Source organism: Oryctolagus cuniculus, chromosome 4 (assembly GCF_051225735.1).
Source record: "Oryctolagus cuniculus isolate XC-2025 breed Fujian yellow rabbit chromosome 4, ASM5122573v1, whole genome shotgun sequence".
Taxonomy (NCBI): domain Eukaryota; kingdom Metazoa; phylum Chordata; class Mammalia; order Lagomorpha; family Leporidae; genus Oryctolagus; species Oryctolagus cuniculus.
This window is the reverse complement of record NC_142870.1, coordinates 157,164,522-157,186,427: the sequence shown is the minus strand read 5'-3', so window position 1 is coordinate 157,186,427 and position 21,906 is coordinate 157,164,522. Positions and strand designations below refer to the sequence as shown.

At 39.5% G+C, this 21,906-nt stretch overlaps 1 protein-coding gene across 7 annotated transcripts in view; it reads left to right on the top strand.

Annotated features, from left to right (window-relative positions):
• ZNF385D (zinc finger protein 385D) overlaps positions 1 to 21,529 on the top strand; it is a 1,082,242-nt gene extending 1,060,713 nt beyond the window's left edge. For all 7 annotated transcript variants that reach the window (XM_051858856.3, XM_008266055.5, XM_008266056.5 and 4 more), the window contains 3 exons: positions 13,776 to 13,954; positions 14,969 to 15,070; positions 18,536 to 21,529. In XM_051858856.3, the coding sequence (XP_051714816.2) occupies positions 13,776 to 13,954; positions 14,969 to 15,070; positions 18,536 to 18,769 (515 nt within the window). In that variant the 3' untranslated portion in view covers positions 18,770 to 21,529. The remainder of the gene's footprint in view (positions 1 to 13,775; positions 13,955 to 14,968; positions 15,071 to 18,535) is intronic.
• Positions 21,530 to 21,906: the final 377 nt, after the last annotated feature.

The window sequence follows — 21,906 nt, the reverse complement described above, 5'->3', positions numbered from 1 at the left end:
TGCCATACGTGTATCTCTTTCTTTTTTTTTTTTTTTTTTTTATCTTTTATTTAATGAATATAAATTTCCAAAGTACGTCTCATGGGTTACAATGGCTTTCCCCCCCACACCGTCCCTCCCACCCACAACCCTCCCCTTTCCCACTCCCTCTCCCCTTCCATTCACATCAAGATTCATTTTCGATTATCTTAGTATACAGAAGATCAGCTTAGTATACCTTAAGTAAGGATTTCAACAGTTTGTTCCCACACAGAAACATAAAGTGAAAAATAATAGATGATTTTTTTTTAAATGATGATGAAATCAGATCAGACCTATTGTCATGTTTAATCCCAGTGAGAGTCAAGTTGGGAATTGATAGTTTCTTTTTTTTTTTTTTTTTTTAACAGAAGATCAGTTTAGTGTACATTAAGTAAAGATTTCAATCGTTTGCACCCCCATAGAAACACAAAGTGAAATATACTGTTTGAGTACTCGTTATAGCATTAAGCCTCAGTGTACAGCATGTTAAGGACAGAGATCCTACATGAGGAGTAAGTGCACAGTGACTCCTGTTGTTGACTTTACCAATTGACACTCCTGTTTATGGCATCAGTAATCTCCCTATGCACCAGTCATGAGTTTCCAAGGCTATGGAAGCCCCTTGAGTTCTCCGACTCTTATCTTGTTTAGACAAGGTCATAGTCAAAGTGGAGGTTCTCTCCTCCCTTCAGAGAAAGGCACCTCCCTCTTTGAAGACCTGTTCTTTCCACTGGGATCTCACTCACAGAGATCTTTTTGCCAGAGTGTCTTGGCTTTCCATGCCTGAAACACTCTCATGGGCTTTTCAGCCAGATCCGAGTGCCTTTAGGGCTGATTCTGAGGCCAGAGTGCTATTTAGGACATCCGCCATTCTATGAGTCTGCTGAGTATCTCACTTCCCATGTTGGATCACTCTCCCCTTTATTTATTCTATCGGTTAGTGTTAGCAGATACTAGACTTGTTTATGTGCTCCCTTTGACTCTTAGTCCTTTCATTATGATCAATTGTGAACTGAAATTGATCACTTGGAATAGTGAGATGGCATTGGCACATGCCACCTTGATGGGATTGAATTGGAATCCCCTGGTATGTTTCCAACTCTACCAATTGGGGCAAGTCAGCCCGAGCATGCCCCAAATTATACATCTCTTCCCTCTCTTATTCCCACTTTTATGTTTAACAGGGATCACATTTCAGTTAATTTTCAACACTTAAGAATAACTGTGTGATAATTACAGAATTAAACCAGTCATATTAAGTAGAACAGACAAAAAAAAAATACTATGAGGGATAATGTATTAAGTTGTCCATTAGCAGTCAGGGCTATGCTGATCAAGTCACCATTTCTCATAGTGTCCATTTCACTTCAGGAGGTTTCCTTTTTGGTGTTCAGTCAGTTGTCACCGATCAGGGAGAACATATGGTATTTGTCCCTTTGGGACTGGCTTACTTCACTCAGCATGATGTGTTCCAGATTCCTCCATTTTGTTGCAAATGACTGGATTTCGTTGTTTCTTACTGCGGTATAGTATTCTAAAGAATACATATCCCATAATTTCTTTATCCAGTCTACCATTGGTGGGCATTTAGGTTGGTTCCAGGTCTTGGCTATTGTGAATTGTGCTGCAATAAACATTAGGGTGCAGACCGCTTTTTTCTTTATCAATTTAAATTCCTTTGGGTAAATTCCAAGGAGTGGGATGGCTGGGTGGAACGGTAGGGTTATATTCAGGTTTCTGAGGAATCTCCAGACTGATTTCCATAGTGGCTTGACCAGTTTGCATTCCCACCAACAGTGGGTTAGTGTCCCTTTTTCCCCACATCCTCGCCAGCATCTGTTGTTGGTAGATTTCTGTATGTGAGCCATTCTAACCGGGGTGAGGTGAAACCTCATTGTGCTTTTGATTTGCATTTCCCTGATTGCTAGTGACCTTGAACATTTTTTCATGTGCCTGTTGGCCATTTGGATTTCCTCTTTTGAAAAATGTCTATTGAAGTCCTTGGCCCATCTCTTAAGTGGGTTGTTGGTTTTGTTTTTGTGGAGTCTCTTGATCTCTTTGTAGATTCTGGTTATTAACCCTTTATCTGTTGCATAGTTTGCAAATATTTTTTCCCATTCTGTTGGTTGTCTCTTCACTCTCCTGACTGTTTCTTTTGCAGTACAGAAACTTCTCAATTTGATGCAATCCCAATAGTTGATTTTGGCTTTGACTGTCTGTGCCTCCCGGGTCTTTTCCAGAAATTCTTTGCCTGTGCCAATATCTTGAAGGGTTTCTCCAATGTTCTCTAATAACTTAATGGTGTCAGGACGTAGATTTAGGTCTTTAATCCACGTTGAGTGGATTTTTGTGTAAGGTGTAAGGTAGGGGTCTTGCTTCATGCTTCTGCACGTGGAAATCCAGTTTTCCCAGCACCATTTATTGAATAGACTGTCCTTGCTCCAGGAATTAGTTTTAGATCCTTGATCAAATATAAGTTGGCTGTAGATGTTTGGATTGATTTCTGGTGTTTCAATTCTGTTCCATTGGTCTATCCATCTGTTTCTGTACCAGTACCATGCTGTTTTGATTACAACTGCCCTGTAGTATGTCCTGAAATCTGGTATTGTGATGCCTCCGGCTTTGTTTTTGTTGTACAAGATTGCTTTAGCTATTCGAGGTCTCTTGTGCCTCCATATGAATTTCAGCATCATTTTTTCTAGATCTGCGAAGAATGTCTTTGGTATCTTGATTGGGATTGCATTGAATCTATAAATTGCTTTTGGGAGAATGGACATTTTGATGATGTTGATTCTTCCAATCCATGAGCATGGAAGATTTTTCCATTTTTTGGTATCCTCTTCTATTTCTTTCTTTAAGGTTTTGTAATTTTCATCGTAGAGATCTTTAACGTCCTTGGTTAAGTTTATTCCAAGGTATTTGATTGTTTTTGTAGCTATTGTGAATGGGATTGATCTTAGCAGTTCTTTCTCAGTCATGGCATTACTTGTGTATACAAAGGCTGTTGATTTTTGTGCATTGATTTTATATCCTGCCACTTTGCCAAACTCCTCTATGAGTTCCAATAGTCTCTTAGTAGAGTTCTTTGGATCCTCTAAGTACAGAATCATATCGTCTGCAAAGAGGGATAGTTTGACTTCTTCCTTCTTGATTTGTATTCTTTGATTTCTTTTTCTTGTCTGATGGCTCTGGCTAAAACTTCCAGAACTATGTTAAATAGCAGTGGTGAGAGTGGGCATCCCTGCCTGGTGCCAGATTTCAGTGGAAATGCTTCCAACTTTTCCCCATTCAATAGGATGCTGGCTGTGGGTTTTTTATAAATTGCTTTGATTATATTGAGGAATGTTCCTTCTATACCCAATTTGCTTAGAGTTTTCATCATGAAAGGGTGTTGAATTTTATCAAATGCTTTCTCTGCATCAATTGAGATAATCATATGGTTTTTCTTCTGCAGTCTGTTAATGTGGTGAATCACATTGATTGATTTGCGAATGTTGAAACATCCCTGCATACCAGGGATGAATCCCACTTGGTCTGGGTGGATGATTTTCCTGATGTGTTGTTGTATTCTATTGGCCAGACTTTTATTGAGGATTTTTGCATCTATGTTCATCAGGGATATTGGTCTGTAATTCTCTTTCAGTGCTGCATCTTTCTCTGGCTTAGGGATTAAGGTGATGCTGGCTTCATAGAAAGAATTTGGGAGGATTCCCTCTTCTTCGATTGTTCTGAATAGTTTGAGAAGAATTGGAGTTAGTTCTTCTTTAAATGTCTGGTAGAATTCAGCAGTGAATCCATCTGGTCCTGGGCTTTTCTTTGTTGGGAGGGCCTTTATTACTGTTTCAATTTCTGTTTCAGTTATGGGTCTATTTAGGTTTTCGATGTCTTCATGGTTCAATTTTGGTAGATTGCATGTGTCCAGGAATCTATCCATTTCTGATAGGTTTCCCTGTTTGCTGGCATACAGGTCCTTGTAGTAATTTCTGATGATTCTTTTTATTTCTGTGGTGTCTGTTGTTACGTTTCCTTTTTCATCTCTGATTTTATTGATTTGGGTCTTTTCTCTTCTTTTTTTAGTTAATTGGGCCAATGGGGTGTCAATTTTGTTTATTTTTTCAAAAAACCAGCTTCTTGCTTGGCTGATTTTTTGTAATGTTTTTTTGGATTCAATCCTGTTAATTTCTTCTCTGGTTTTAATTATTTCTCTTCTCCTACTAGATTTGGGTTTGGTTTGCTGCAGTTTTTCTAGGTCCTTGAGGTGCGCTGAAAGCTCATTTATTTGGTACCTTTCCAATTTCTTGGTATAGGCACCTATTGCTATAAATTTGCCTCTCAATACTGCTTTTGCTGTATCCCATAAGTTTTGATATGTTGTGTTGTTGTCTTCATTTACTTCCAGAAAGTTTTTGATTTCTCTTTTGATTTCTTGAATGACCCAGTGTTCATTCAGGAGCATGTTGTTCAGTCTCCATGTGTTTGCATACTTTCTGGGGTTTCCTGAGTTGCTAATTTCCAGCTTCATCCCGCTGTGGTCTGAGAAGCTGCATGGTATGATTCTAATTCTTTTAAATTTGCTGAGACTTGCTTTATGGCCTAGTATGTGATCAATCCTAGAGAAGGTTCCATGCGCTGCTGAGAAGAATGTGAAGTCTGTAGATGTAGGGTTGAAAGTTCTGTAGATATCTGTTAGATCCATTTGGGCAATAGTGTCAATTAAATCTGCTGTTTCCTTGTTGATCTTCTGTCCGGATGATCTGTCTATTTCTGAGAGTGGAGTATTGAAGTCCCCCAGTACTATTGTATTGGAATCTAAATCTCCCTTTAAGTCCCTTAACATATCTTTTAAATAGACCGGTGCCCTGTAATTAGGTGCATATACATTTATAATAGTTACATCTTCCTGTTGAATTGAACCCTTAATCATTATATAGTGTCCCTCTTTGTCTCTCTTAACAGTTTTTGTATTAAAGTTTATTTTGTCTGATATTAATATGGCTACACCTGCTTTTTTTTGGTTTCTGTTGGCATGGAATATCTTTTTCCAACCTTTCACTTTCAGTCTGCATGCCTCTTTGTTAGAGAGATGTGTTTCTTGTAGGCAACAAATAGTTGGGTTGTGTTCTGTGAGCCAGTCAGCTAAACGGTGTCTTTTAACTGAAGAATTCAGACCATTAATGTTCAATGTGACAATTGATACGTAGTGACTTTGCCCTGCCATTTTCCCGGAAATATTTTCTAGTATATGCTTTGAGCTTCCCATGCTCTTTTACTGGTAGGTGTTCTTCCTTTCCCTTCTTTCATATTGATGGCCGTGTTTCTGTGTTTCTGAGTGTAGCACATCTTTAAGTATCTTTTGCAGGGCCGGACGAGTGGCCACAAAGTCTTTCAATTTCTGTTTGCTATGAAAGGTCTTTATTTCACCTTCATTCACAAATGAGAGCTTGGCAGGATATAATATTCTGGGCTGGCAATTTTTCTCTCTTAGCACCTGTGCTATGTCTCGCCATTCCCTCCTAGCTTGTAGGGTTTCTGATGAGAAGTCAGCTGTGAGTCTGATTGGAGATCCTCTGAGAGTAATCTGACATTTCTCTCTTGCACATTTTAGGATCTTTTCTTTATGTTTCACTGTGGTAAGTTTAATTACCACGTGTCGTGGTGAGGATCTCTTTTGGTCACGTTTATTGGGGGTTCTATGAGCTTCCTGTACTAGGATATCTCTGTCCTTCTCCAAACCTGGAAAGTTCTCTGCTAGTATCTCACTAAAAAGGCCTTCCAATCCTTTCTCTCTCTCCATGCCTTCAGGAACTCCTAGAACTCGAATGTTGGTTTTTTTAATAGTATCCTGTAGATTCCCAACAATATTTTTCAGGTTTCTAATTTCCTCTTCTTTTCTTTGGTTTGACTGTATGTTTTCCTGTGCTCTATCTTCTAAGTCCGATATTCTCTCTTCTGCTTCACCCATTCTGTTTTTAAGGCTTTCTAATGTGTTTGTCATTTGATCTATTGAGCTCTTCATTTCATTTTGATTTCTCTTGACTATTACACTTTCCTGTTCTACTAGTTTCTGAGTTTCATTTTGACTCTTCCTTAAAATTTCATTTTCACGAGAAAGATTTTCAATCTTGTCCATTAAGGATTTCTGTAGTTCAAGGATTTGCTTTTGAAAACTTCTAAATGTTCTTATCATAAATTTTTTGAAATCCGTATCTTGCATTTCTTCTATCTCATCATCTTCATACTCTTGGCTTGGGGTGTTTTGCTTATTTGGAGGCATCATAGTGTCATCGTTGATCTTGCTCCCTCTATTTCTGTGTTTGTTACTCGGCATAGTTAATTCTTCTTGCGTCACTGTGCGCTTTTTTTTTCTTTTTTCTTTTTTTTTTTTTTTTATACTGTGTCCGTGTTAAGTGGACTGCCTGCTGTTGGAGGAGCCTTGGAGGCTTGAGATGGGTGCGGCCTGAGAGCTCTGCCTGGTTCTTCCTGGTTAAGGGTGTGCAAAGGTGACACCCTCAGGTTATGCGTGGTAAATCTCTCTCTTTTTATTTATTTATTTATTTTATTTATTCAGGGGGTAAGTAACACTGCAGGGCAGGGCTGTGCAGAATTGATGGTATTTAGCTTCCAGTCTTTGGCTCCTCTGGACTCCCACTGGGTTGCCTAGGCTACTGAATTGTAGTGACTCAGTTCCTTAACTCTCCCCCACTGATATGTAAATCCAAAGAGGAGGCCTGCTCTTTGTCTCTTGGGAGTTCTTCAAGTCTTGCAGCCTTGTAACCTTTGCAAGGTTAGGGGGAAGAGAAACCGGAAGCTTTTTTTTTTCCTTCTTTCCAGTAGTGAGTTTGCTGCACTTTCCGGCCCCCCTCTAGATTCTGACCCCCGTTTCCCCACCAATGTCTCGGGTTATTGAGCTCACCTCCCCTTCCAGCGCCGATGTGTGGACTCGGAGCCCTGAGCGTCTCAAGTCTCCCCGCTGTTGTCTGTGTGGCATGCACTCTCCTTGGAGCACTGTCGCGCAGACCCTGGGGCTTCTGCGGCTGGGTCCCGCGACTTGACTTCCGCGCGGTGGGCGACCTTGTTCTCCCAGTAGGTCCTCCGATTCACGCCTGCTCCATTCAGAAGGGTTTCCCCTGCAATTTTTGTTTGGTTCTATTTTCTGCGGCTACCATAACTCCCCTTTTATTAAACTAAATTTTCCCGGACTATCGGTGCGCGCCCTCACTATTCCGCCATCTTGGCTCCGCCCCCCCACGTGTATCTCTTTCAAGCCAACCCTTGGGTTGGGTCCCTCAGCCTGCAGAGTTCTCTGGGATTCCTTTGGCTTTCTGGGTGTATCTTGTGGGTTGTCTCTCACCCCATCACTGTTTCATAGCTTTCCCTCAGGGGCCTTTTCTAATGTTAAAAATGAAATTCTCCTTTCCTCTGTGTTTTAGATCTCTCCTTTCCCTTTTCAGTTCCTCTGCAAATTGCACTTTAGATACATTACTGGCATGTCTGCGAATTAGTTTCAATCAGAGAACTTACAGGAATAACTCAATTTTTGCTCACTTGGGGAATTACTTGGGAACCTGATACCATGGATGCCATTAAGTGTGCTGATATGTTGATAAAATAGGTCAAAATGTTGTTCTATGAGGCAAAAAACAAACCGAACTAGCATGGAAAACAACATACTATAAAGGAAGTTAGGGTAAAACAAGGTTAACTTGACATTTAAAGATTTGAAAAAGAACACATGGAGGGCTTCGATGCTAATTACACATTTCAAGTACACAGAGTGGAGAGAACTTTGAGACAAACAAGTTAGAATATAACAAGATTATACTGAATAACATAAATGAGCACATAAAATCACCTTTCCACTTGGCTATTTTTATTAAGATTGACTACTTTTCCCCATTTTATCTGTAAGCTGAATTACTGACCTTGTCAATGAGAATGTAACTAAATTACTACTGGCAGTTGTAAGAGTTTGTTAATAATGTAGTCAAACAGTATGAGGTTTTTTTTCCAGGAGTTCCTGGAAACTATGCATTATATTTTAATCCCATTTTCCCCCTAAATTTTTGAAGTACCCTAGTATTATTTCATGGACACTCTGGAAAATTAAATTTGAGGGTATTGAAATTTATTTTAGGTAAGGGCACATTCTGCAGATCCTTCCCAGATAAAATTTCCTTATAAAATTCATTCCTCTGTAATTTCCTTTGGAAGTTTATAAAGTTATTTATCACTTTGAATCAAGAGGCTTAAAAATACTCATATTCTTTGTCCATATGATATTACTTGTGAAAATCCATCCAAAGGAAACAATCAAATATGTGATACATATAATGAGTAGCATGAACATTTCAAGCTGATTATATAGGAAAGAAAAGAAATGATGTGAATTTCTAATATTAGATAAGTAATTAAATATATTCATGTTGAAAGTCTATGTTATCATTTAAAACAATGCACATTTCTAACAGTGTTTATAATTCCTCAGGTATTTTAGGCAAAGTCACTTTAGCTAAGTTATTCAAACTTTTAACAGTGGACATATTGAGTGGATGCTTGGTCTGCTGGTTAAGACACCACTTGGGACTCCTGCGTCCCACCTCGGCGTGTTTGGGTTGGAGTCCAGGCCCTTCTCCTGGATCCATCTTCCCGCCAGTACAGACCCACGGAGGCAGCAGGTGATGGCTCAGGGACTTGGAGTCCTGACCTCCATGTAGGAGATGCACATTTAGTTCCCAGCTCCCAGCTTTAGCTGGCCCAGCCTCAGCTGTTTCGGGTGTTTGGGGAATGAATCAATGGATGGGAGATGTCTCTCTCCTCTCTCTCTCTCCCTTTTCTCTTTCTCTCTCAATAAATAAATATATTTAAAAAATTAAAAATCTAAATGTATACATACAAATAGAAAATAAGTAAGGAAGTAGTAATGACCATTATTATTTTTATATACTTGTTTCTGGCAGAATTATGATTTTGTTGTTTTTATTAGTTTCTTCAATTTTCCTAATGACCTAAAAATTTAGTCTTAATGAATGACTTATTTAATTATTTTTTTAAAGTCTTCCCAGTTTTCTTGCTCTTCTACCTTTCCTTTACTCCAGTACTTGACTTGAGAGTCAGCTAAAAAAAGGGAAGTTGTCAAGAGGATGGGGAGTGAAAGAGAGAACTAGCCCTTCCTCCCATATTACTTTGATTTTTAGAAATATGAGAGGAATACGTACCTTGCTTTGAAAAAGTATTTAAAAACAGACAAAACAAGTAAAATCCGATACACCCAGGGTTTCTTAGAACCTTATAAATCTGCCAAATTTAAACTGTGTTTGGAGTATATTTCCCCTTTCAGAAATCTTGACGCTTCAAATGAAGGCCATTGTCAGAGTCAACTTTTCAGAAATGTCGAGAGGAAAATAGTCCACTTAGCTTCACGTAGACTCTTTCCTCAGAGGAGGAGGGAGTCAAGTGCAGATTCTGACTTGTGAGTGCCCTGCTGAGCAGTCACAGAGGAAGGCATGAGCTTTGCAAGCTGTTTACACAGTGCTGAAACAGAGGTGACATCATTGGCCATTAAAAGGCCTTTTTAAGCATCATGATTCATTGACCTCTGCTAAGCAGAGAAGAGCATTAGGAGAAAAAAAAGGCAGATGGGGGAATTTGAAAGACTCTAGTGAAAATCTAACTTTAGAAAAAACTATAAAAATAAAAAGGTAAAGTGGCTATGTGCAACTGAATCCAGATGCTTCAGAAATCCTTAGTGGATTTCTAGGGACTTAGAGATCCAAGTTCCAGGGCCAGCATTGTGGTGTAGCAGGTAAAGCTGGCTGCAGCGCTGGCATCCTATTTGGGCACAGGTTCAAGTCCTGACTGCTCCACTTCCAATCCAGCTCCTTGCTAAAGCACTTAGGAGTGTAGCAGAAGATGGCCCAGTTCCTTGAACCCCTGCACCCACATGCAGGGGGCCCAGCCCAGCCCCAGGAGTTGCAGCCATCTAGGGAGTGAACCAGTGGATGGAAGACCTCTCTCTCTGTCTCTGTCTCTCTCTCTCTCTCTCTTTCTCTCTGTAGCTCTGCCTTTGAAACAAATAAAATAATCTTTTTTTACAAAGAGGAATCCACATTCTACCTGCCAACTACTTCAAGTGGTTCCTGCTTCGTGACCACAGGCAAATAACTTAACCTTTTTAAATCTCACTTTGTTATCTCTGAAGTGGGAGTAATCACAGTACTTCATTCATATGGCAGCTGTGAGCAGTTCAGAATTTTAATACAGTATGTCTAATGTTTGAAGATCAATCAATATGAGCTCTAAATATCGGTAAGTGTATATTAGTGAATTCATGTTTTAACTCTCATAAATGAAAATGGTTTAAGGTTCTAATTTTATCTGTATTTGGAGGAAATACAGCAGCCCTTACAAAGCTATTCAAATTCCAAAATCTTGTAAAACTATCTAAATACTAATTATGATTGACAATCAGTTACTAAATGCTTGAGGTTGTATTATACAGAAGTCTCATGCCGTCTGATGAAGAGCAGCCCCAGAATCAAAGCCATTAGTTCTCCTCTAGTTCTTGCCATGTTTTAAGCATGTATGTGTGTGTGCATGTGTCTATGCATAAGGCATGAATGGGTGAATATATTTAATTTTTTACATTATCTGGCTTCCATGGAGAGATTACACTGCAATCATAATTTCAATAACTCAATGATTTTGGGAGAGGATGGGTTTTCTCCAGTGTCCCCTTATGTCCCATGTCTACTGTTCTTTAAGGAACACCACATAGGTGTGACTTAGCTTACCAAGCATATGCCAAGGAGCATGTTACTTCTGGTATCTTTTCCTGCTACTGCTAAACCAGCTACTGGAGCCCCATCTTCCAGATTCCCTCGCATCTCCCTAATTCACCTGACACTCGATGTTGAGGCAAGCCATCCATGTCTGGCCTTTTTCTTTTCCCAGGCAAGATACATTACATAGATATTGTGCAGTGGGTTAACTCAGTGTTCTACCCTATCTGTATTCCAAACCTATGGAGTCTGAACTCCTCTAATTATAAAAGATATGAAACCAAAGTGAATCAGGAGCCATTCAGGGAAGTCAGGATGATAATTTATCTTCTGTTGCTTTCCCAAGTATTCATAAGCCAAACTAGCCTCACAAAATGCTTCTCAATTTGGCTGAAGGGGCTATGGGGTAAAGAAATTGTTTGATAAAATCATCTGTTGGGATGGTTCTTATTCCCTGGGACTGTTTTTCCCCGTGTCTCACTGTGAACCTTCAGATGAAGGGGCAAGCATCTGTGACTCCTGCAATACAGGGAGGATGGGCACGAGCAGAGCTCAGTGAGGGATCTCACAAACACCACTGGCAACAGTTCTGGAGCTTCATGTTTCAGTCCCTCCCATCTCCCTCCAAGACTCTGCCTTCCTTCTCTTTAACCTGCTGCGACAGGAACATTTTAATAGCCTTGCATAATAATATGGATGTTAAAAGTGGACATTCTATGTTGTAAGAACCTACGATTTTATAATATTGGACTCAGTAGTTCTCTGACCACTTTGAACGAGAGAAACCTATGGCTGTGCACGTGCTTTGTGTTATGTATTTTCTCCTATTTAACAGATGTGCTCAGTATTCACCAGAGTGTCCCCTACATGACATCCTTCTTGATACGCAATTGTTCTGTTCTTATGCCTGCAGAACTGACGAACAATCTAATAAATGCAATTAGGAAGCAGAAACTACTAAAAAGGATTTGCAAAATAACTGGCAGAAATGATACAAATGATTATAAAAGAAAATTTCATACCAAATCACTGTCAGAAAGATAAATGTACTTATGAACTCTAAAAGAAAGGAAATTTTGAGCAACATTTGGGGAGAATATGGGACATCATGAGCTTTATATAACAATAGTGATCCAGCAAATACAAATATTGTTAACAATTGATAAGTAATGTTACATAAAATAGGTGGGGCAGCCCACAAATGTTATTGGTTTATTAAAAATAGATATTAATTTGTAGTATATCTACTTTGACTATGAGCTGACCTCTCATTTTATTGGTCCTTTGTTACATTTGAAATTACATGGTGGGCTCTAATATCCTAACATGGCTTTCTTTCATTAATATATTAAATACCATTTTTTTTTAAATTTGTGGTAGCTAATTTATAGAGTACAAAAACTGTAATGTATAAGAGTGAAATTGTTTAAATCAGCAACAGGAGTCACTGTGCACTTACTCCCCATGTAGGATCTCTGTCCTTAATGTGTTGTGCTATGTGAATTAACGGGATAACTAGTACTCAAACAGTACTTTATACTTTGTGTTTCTGTGTGGGTACAAACTGTTGAAATCTATAAATAGTATATACTAAGTTGATCTTCTGTATATAAAGATAATTGAAAATGAATCTTGATGTGAATGGAATGGGAGAGGGAGTGGGAGATGGGTTGGTTGCAGTGAGAGGGAGGTTATGGGGGGAAAAGCCACTATAAGTCAAGAATTGTACTTTGGAAATTTATATTTATTAAATAAAAGTTAAAAAAAAGAGTGAACTTGACATCAGGAGATTTGATTATGTTTATAGCTCCTGTCTATACTCTGGTGGAACAGTGCTATTTCTACTTTCTACTTGATGAATTCTTTATTAAGTAGAGGATTAAGATTGTGACTATAAAGTAAATGGAAAGTATGTTAGCACAAAATTAAAAGGGAAAAATAAAATGGAAGGAGGAAAGACAAAGGAAGGAGGAATGGTAGGGTGGGAAGTATCACCATGGGCTTCAAATTGAATATATGAAGCACATGAAATCTGTTCTCTATATAAATAAATAGTCAGTACAAATAAAAATATATATTTATATTCTTTTTTAATTTTTTTTTTGACAGGCAGAGTGGACAGTGAGAGAGAGACACAGAGAGAAAGGTCTTCCTTTTTTTGCCGTTGGTTCACCCTCCAATGACCGCCGCGGCCGGCGCGCTGCGGCCGGCGCACCACGCTGATCCGATGGCAGGAGCCAGGAGCCAGGTGCTTTTCCTGGTCTCCCATGGGGTACAGGGCCCAAGCACCTGGGCCATCCTCCACTGCACTCCCTGGCCACAGCAGAGAGCTGGCCTGGAAGAGGGGCAACCGGGACAGAATCCGGCGCCCCAACCAGGACTAGAACCCGGTGTGCCAGCGCCGCTAGGCGGAGGATTAGCCTAGTGAGCCGCGGCGCCGGCCATATAAAAATATATATTTATATTCTTACTCTTTCTCTTTGAACCTAAAATGCACAACCATGGAATCATGTTTGTATTCCGTTTAGGAAGTGGGTATTTAATTAGAACCACTTCTATAAACATACCATGCTTAAACTGATTACATTTGTACACATCACCTCCAACTGTACCTTTAGCAGCTCAGTCAATCTTCCTCATCAGCTATCATTTATGTCTTATTAGCATCAGGAGGAAATGAAGGCAAGTCACTCCCCTGTAATTTAGCTGTAGGACTTTCAAGTCTAGTTACCGTATTGATGGTGCTTGCTGGTTATGTGGAACATTAGCCAAATTAGATACTTTAATAATGTTATGGAAGGTGATGGGAACAGTGGAACAGTCTACCACGGCATAACCGTATTTCAGCCATAACCTCTGCAAGAACTACACTACAATGAGGCATCAAGTCGTATTATTGTTCTTGAAGGTATGTGATAGCCAAGATTTTTTTTCTTTTTCTCTTTTTCTTTCTTTCTTTCTAAATATTCCTTGCAGGTACTAAGCACAAAACCATGCTAGAAGCCCGGAACGGAAGCGGGACTATCAAAGCCTTTCCTAGGGCAGGCGTCAAAGGCAAAGGACCTGTTAATAAGGGAAACACGGGCCTCCAAAACAAAACGTTTCACTGTGAAATCTGTGATGTGCACGTCAACTCAGAAACACAACTAAAACAGGTGGGCAGAGGACAGTCTAAGGAAAAAAGATAGGGCACACTCACGTGAACTGGTTGTGCCTGTTTCCTTTCTGTTTTCTCTCATTTCTGCCTCCATCCATGCACCCACGCATGCATCTACCCACTTACCTCTTGTTCGCTGTCCTTATATACCTGCACGTACTTAAGTTGCTGAGGGAATACTTGTAGAAGTGGTTAGCAGTGAGTTTGTGCTATTCGTGTATATGAAAAATGGGAGGGGAAGGGACATCAGATCTTTTTCTCTATCAGATTTTCCACCTGAAAGTGTTGATTTTCTGTAAAGGTCAACGTGCAATGTTCCATTTTTACTTATTTAGATATATATGTGCTAAAGCTAATTTTGTACTGTGCTTTGCTTTTATTTTGTGTACTTTTATGTGGTATTATACTGTATTTCTGAATCCTGCAGCCACCTGCTGAAGGGATGACTAATCATGTTGCTTTCATTTTTGCTCTGAATAGCCTTCCTAAGAGATCAGTTCTACATTTCCAGCTAAAGGCACAGCCCTCATATTGTGTTTTGTTTTATTTGTATATGTTACAATATTTTGCTGATTTTATGCAGCTTTAGTTATTTATCTTTAGAATTTAAAGGGCTGGCATTTGACTGTACAAATGTGAAGATAAATATTAGTATGGAAATAAATTCATGCCTGCCTGGGCATCTTTGTTTATTTGCACATAAAATTCCTTTAGACATTCCTTTCTTTCATAAATGCTTTTCTAAAAAAGGAGATGTGTGCAGTGATAAGGGGAAAAAACTGGGGGGAAAAAGATCTCTCTGTTTGTTAAAAATACACTAAAATAGATAGAATAAAAATATATATCCTCAGGGAACCAGAATCTGAGGACAAAGTGCATGCTCTTTTATTGTTCTCTTTCTGAAACTTCCATGAAATACTGAATATCCTTGCCCTAGGTTACAATAATGTTTGTGAAAGTGTTTTTTTGCATGACTTTTTTCAAAGCTGTCATTTTTAATTGCTTTTAATAGCACATCAGCAGTCGAAGGCACAAAGACAGAGCTGCTGGGAAGCCCCCGAAACCTAAATACAGCCCTTACAACAAACTGCAGAAAGCAGCGCATCCGCTGGGGGTGAGTGTCGATGGGCGTTCCCTACGAGACTACACTGTCCTTAGTGAACCTCAGTCTGCTCCACCTGTGTTTTCTAAAAGTTGGGCCTCTACTAGATGGCATCAGTGGCTTCAGCCACAGCCCAGGTTCTTGTCTTTATGAGTTGGGGTCAGGTTTATCACAGTGCCCAGGGAAAAGAGAAATGCCAGACTTTTGGAAGTCAGATAAGGAACCCTGTGACATCTAGTGTAGATGTTCGTAGATACTTGTAGGAAAGAGAGTCAGTGACAAACAAGTTCTTACAATTCCTTTGTAATATATTTAAGAGACAAAGCATTGGTGTGGTTGTTACATTCAACAATTTCAGGTTTTGAATAACACAATCTTAGGAATATAGCTTAATTTTATTTAGTTATTCACTCAGAGACATTAAATAAGGCCTGAGAAGTAAGATCCTGGAAAATACTCTGTCCCCATGCCTCTTAATAAGCACCTTAGATTTAGTAAGCATGCTGGTATAATGTTCCTTCCTGCATTTTTGGATAGGGCTTTAGAGGAAGTCTGTGAGACCTCCTGACATTGCGGGCTAATATGGCTGAACTCATTAAAGGTTGACATGACTGTCACTTTCATCAGAGACCAAAAGCACAACAAAAAATTAAGAACTGACCCTACAGTGTCTGCAGAGTTGTGATTTTGAAATGTTTTCTTCAAATAGATCTTGTTAATATTGGTGCTATTGTGTGCTGCTGACACATGAATGTGTGGTTAATGAAAAACTAAATCTATTATGAGATCCCAGTCTGGTTTAACTCAATTAATGTAGTATGGCAGTATGCCCCCCCCCTTTTTTTTTATTTGACAGGTAGAGTTATAGATAGTGAGAGAGAGAGACAGAGAGAAAGGTCTTCCTTCCGTTGGTTCACCCCCCAAATGGCTGCCACGGCCAGCGTGCTGGGCTGATCCAAAGCCAGGAGCCAGGTGCTTCTTCCTGGTCTCCCATGGGGTGCAAGGGCCCAAGGACTTGGGCTGTCCTCCACTGCCCTCCTGGGCCACAGCAGAGAGCTGGACTGGAAGAGGAGCAGCCAGGACTAGAACTCGGCGCCCATATGGGATGCTGGCGCCGCAAGGTGGAGAATTAACCAAGTGAGCCACAGCGCCAGCCCCAGTATGGACCATTTTTGTGCATCCACTTTACTCTCCTACTGGAGCAATTTTAGCTGCACTGGAGGCTGTGAATTCTGTGCACACCTGATATTTCTGTGATAAACTGTAGTGCTATTCAGGCCTGCATATGTATAGCTTTTTTTTTTTAAAGATTTATTTATTTATTTGAGAGACAGAGAGAGAGAAAGAGAGAGAGGTCTTCCATCTGCTGGTTCATTCCCCAAATGGCTGCAATGTCCGGAACTGGGCCGATCTGAAGCCAGGAGCCAGGAGCTTCTTCGGGGTCTCCCACATGGATCTAGGGACCCAATGACTTGGGCCATCTTTTGCTGCTTTCCCAGGTGCATTATAAGGGAGCTGGATGGGAAATGGAGCAGCCAATACTTGAACCAGTACCCATATGGGATGCTGGCACAGAAGGCGGGGGCTTAGCATACTATGCACTGACCCCAACAGGTACAGGTACATTTTGACCATCAAATGAATGTTTCCTAAACAAAAAGAAAGGCAGTCAAAATTGCATTATTTGTAGTATCTAACACCCCCTTCCCCCAGCTTAACTATCCTTGTTTTTCAGAGATAATTGGTCACACAGTTGGTGAATTTCTCTTCATATGAGTAACTGATGAAAATAATGCGCATTGTTCAACTGTGGGACGTAATGTTCTATAGATATCAGTTAATTCCATTTGGCCCATAGTGTAGATAAACTCTTATTTCTTAGCTGATTTTCTTTTTTTGACAGGCAGAGTTAGACAATGAGAGAGAGAGAGAGAAAGGTCTTCCTTCCATTGGTTCACCCCCAACTGCACCGATCTGAAGCCAGGAGCCAGGTGCTTCCTCCTGGTCTCCCACACGGGTGCAGGGCCCAAGGACTTAGGCCATCATCCACTGCCCTCCTGGGCCACAGCAGAGAGCTGGACTGGAAGAGGAGCAACCGGGACAGAATCCGGTGCCCCTACTGGGACTAGAACCAGGGTACCGGCGCTGCAGGTGGAGGATTAGCCTAGTGAGCCACTGCGCTGGCCTCTTAGTTGATTTTCTATGTAGTTGATTTGTGCATTGATGAAATTGGGGTGCTGAAGTCTCCATTATATTGTATTGGAACCTCTGTCTCCCTTTAGATCCCTTAACATTTGTTTAACAGCCAGATGCCCTATCATTGGGTCCATATACATTTATTACAGTCACATCTTCCTGTCGAATTGATCTCTTAATCATTACATAATGCCTTTCTTTGTCGCTTTTAATAGTTTTGAGTTAACATCTATTTTGTTCCATATTAGGGTGGATACACCTGCTTGTTTTTTCTTTCCATTAGCATGGAATATCTTCTCCTAACCTTTCAGTTTCAGTCTTCATGTATATTTGTTGGTTTCTTGTAGGCAGTAAATAGATGGGTTTTGTTTTTTAATCTATTCAGCCAATCTATATTATTTAACTAGAGAATTTATGCCATTTACATTCAAGGTCACTATTGATAAGTAATGACTTAGACCTCTTAGTGATTTCTTTGGATTTCCTTTGTACTTTTAGTAGTAGATTTTCCGCTTTCACATTTTTTCATAATTATGAGTATCTTTCTGTGTTTCTGTGTGTAACACATCCTTAAGCATCATTTATAAGCCTGGGTGAATGGTGACAAATTCTTTCAATTTCTGTTTTTTATGGAAGGCCTTTGGGTGGGCTATTGTTCTGCATCCCATAACAGAATGCCTGTATTCAACCTTTAGCTCTGACTCCCAAACCCCATTTTCTGCTAATTTGTACCCTGGAAGACTTCAGTCATGGCTCACGTGGTTGGATTCTTGCTACTTATGGAGATGTGGATCAAGTTCACAGCTCCCAGCTATAGCCCCAGCTGGGTCTTAGCAGGCATTTATGAGTATACCCGTAAACTCTTTGTCTGTATCTCCCCCAACCTCTTCTGTCTCTGTGCCTCTCAAATAAAAAGAAAAAAATTATTTTAATTTTAAAAAAAGTCTCCTCCTTGACAATTAATGTGAGGTAAAGAGTGGCATAAAAATTTCCTATTTTTTTCTCAAGATGGATGCTTTCCTCTGGAATTATAACTTCCAACAAAAACAAAATAAAATAACATCGCTGAGTATTTTTCTGGTGGGTCATTTTCAGGTACCTCTCATGTGTTTCAGCCGGCAAATATTCTACACCCTCCATTTTTTTCAATTGTCAGTTCACAAGTGTGAATGTATCTTTCTAGTTTTTACTGCTGTATTTCTAAAGCTACCAACCACGTTGAGGTTTAAGCACAGACACCCAAACTTTGTTCTTCTATTCCTTGTGTCTCTCCCCTTGCAGGTAAAATTAGTATTTTCAAAAGAACCTTCAAAGCCATTGGCTCCACGGATTCTACCAAACCCGCTGGCAGCTGCCGCCGCCGCCGCCGCCGTGGCCGTGAATTCCCCCTTCAGCCTGCGCGCGGCTCCAGCAGCCACCCTCTTCCAGACTTCCGCTCTTCCGCCCGCACTCCTGAGGCCAGCTCCCGGGCCCATTCGGACCGCCCACACTCCCGTGCTGTTTGCTCCCTACTAAATTCCAAACGGGAATAATTGTACTGCAATAATTTTTCACAAAACAAAACAAAAAACAAAGAGAACTATGCAGTGTTTATTTATAGTTTAAAGTATATCTGAAGAGCCAGGACTTTTGATAGTGAATTGAAAAGATAATAAAAGGGGGTGGGGAGTAAAGGGGCAGGAGGGAGGGAGTGGTATTTTCTCCAAATTAAAGCATTCCTCTTGAATCTTGATTGTTTTAGAAGTGATCTCCAGCATTGACTTGTAGTATTATCTAGAACTTCTGAAGCCTTGTGACTGTGCTTTTGGGCACCTGTTTCCCCCTGCATTGTCTTTCCTGCTCTCTGAAACAACTATACATTGTCTAAGGGCATTAACTGGTTCCAATGTATATATAATAATTTACTCTGTAGATTAAAACAATGTGAAAAAAGAAAAAAAAAAAAGAAACAAAAACAAAAGCAACACTGTGAATAGTAGTACCCGTGCTGGTCCTCTTGCTATGACAGCAATTATTGGGTATTTATCCCAACAAAAGTAGATACAGTAGATGTCTTGTTCAACAATAGTGCTGTGTCTCAATCTATGCCATTAGATTTCAAAATATTGCAAAAGGTAAAACGAACAAGTATTTCATACCAGTAAGCAGTCAAAATATAAACACAAGATGCTATCCTGGAGGCCTCCCTGGCCGGCGTTCTCCTCCCCTGTTAAGCTTGAAGAATGAACAGGGTTACTCTTAGAGGTAGGGAAGCCATTAATAAAGGTTATTTATTACAAATACTGATTTCCCACCCTGAAGAAGTATTGCTGGAAACAGAGAAGTGCTTGTAATAAAACCTATATCTGAAAACAGATAAACCAATGTATCATGGGCATTTGGAAAGAAATCAGTACATCTCTTCTGTTTCAAGGTTAAGAAACAATCATAACCTTGAATGACAATTCAAAGTAAAGATCTTTCATGTTAGTACATATCCAATAAATACAGAGAAGATTGTGTCTCTGTAATATGCCCTTTATATCATACCAGTAGGGTTGTCTCTTAGGAAAAGTTACTGCTTTAAGTGATGGTAGAATTAAGCATTAGCTATTGTTATGGGTTTATTGTTGTATTTTAGATTTCCTACTGACATGATATAAACAATTAATATATATTTAAATGTTAGTAACAACAAGAGAAAAAATGAAGCTGAGTTCATTGCACACCAATGATGTAGTGTTAAAAAAAATACTGGTAAGGTCCACTTGACCATCACTTCCCCAGTGGAGTTGTGAAATATTGACAGCCTTTTCTGGTTACAATTAGGCTGAATGGAGTTGATGTTTTACCTTTAAAACAAGATTTATCAGGGGTATATATAAATATATGTATATTGTATATATGTTAGAAAGATTAAGAGAATAACTTATAAAAGAAATCTATATGAAATAATTCTATAACCATCCAGTGTTACATGTTATCATTAAGTTGGTAACAAATGGCATAAAATAGCTGTGCCTTTAATTTGTGATAAAGGCTATTTGCTTTTTCCCATAGAAAGCTAAGACATACTTGTCAATACTGTGGGGTTTGATGCAGCCAGTCTGTTGCATTAATAAGAACATTGACACTCAAACATAGAGCAAGGACAAACCATGTACAAATCAACCCTACATGATTTAGATTTAGAGAAAAAATTATTTTTGAAAAGGTTTTGTAAAGATTATTTAAAAATATAGGGAAGGCTAGAGGTGGCCTTCCTGAAAATACTCTTATCTAAATGGTAGTAGCCTTTAGAGAGATATGAAGAATCAAGACGAAACCATTTGAGAGATAGGTGTTTAGCATTTCTCATTTTATATTTATGAAACAACCATAGCGTGCTTGGTGCTCAACATTGAACATCGTCTTTGGAGTATATCTCCACCATCTAACTGTAGAAATTTGTCACATAAATATATATTTAAGGCAGTTGACTTTATTTATCTTTTGTTAAACGAACAACCAAACAAAATGGGCGAAGGAAGGAAGGAAAGGAGGGAGGGAGGAAAGGAAAGGAGTAAGGAGGGAAAGAAAGAAAGGAAGAAAGAAGAAAAGAAAATGTATTCCATCGATCGTCTGGTAAAAAAGAATTGCAAACCATGCCTGTCTGGTTAAACGTATTGGATAACATTGTGGTTAATTTGTTTTTGAAGGTATCCCATAAGTTTGTATTTATCAACATCTCTACTCTCTGGTTTTAGCAAACGTTACCCTTTTACACCTATGGACCCTGCTATTTCAACCAGTTGGACAATTTCACATAAATTGGTGGCTTTACCATGTGATCAGCTTCTAAGCATTTTGAACTTTAGTTTCCTTTTTTTCTGTTCTGCCAACTACTTTGATCTGTTATTGTAGTCATCCCAAATCCCCATCCAACAACCTTTATAGCTAAGGAACTTCTTTCTATTGGAGAACTTTTGTTAATTGATGCAATCTTCCTGCAATGTGCTTTTGTTGTTCTTCCCCATTTCCACCAAAGTGAATGAGCCAGTCTGCTAGAAGCCAGGGCCTGTGAACACACAGAGTCCTGGGTCACCAGGCATTAATAACTTTAATGATTTGCTGGGAACAAACAAATCAGCCATATTTTCTCCATCAGCCATATGAGAAAACTCAGAAATATCTGGATCCCTTCTGCCTCACTTCGCTATGGAACCACTTTTGTTTAAATGGTCTCTTCAATTGGAGCTGTAAGCATCAGTTGTCTTTTACTCACTACCTAATAAAGGATGAAGCCTAACCACAGAACTTAGATTCTCTGTGAATTGTTTCCCTCTCGCTGCACATATTTGTCAACACCAGATCAACATCTATTATAGTTCAGACTGCCATAAAGCTCTAACCTTTCCCTTAGGAAACTTTTTTCATGAATAAAGATTGACAGTTCAGATTGGTCAGCAGCAGTGCTGTGAAAATGCCCAAAGGTGGTCTGACTTTCTGGTTAGACATCCATTCCCACACATCACATCCATGGCGAGAAAGGTGATAGAGAATGCCTCTCTGATTTTATTTGGAAGAAATATAAATGCATTGCAATAGCCGAATGTCTCTGGAAAAAAGCATTGTTGCACCTTATCCACATCATCCAGACAAATGGGAAGCAGTCACTGGGGAGATACTGTATT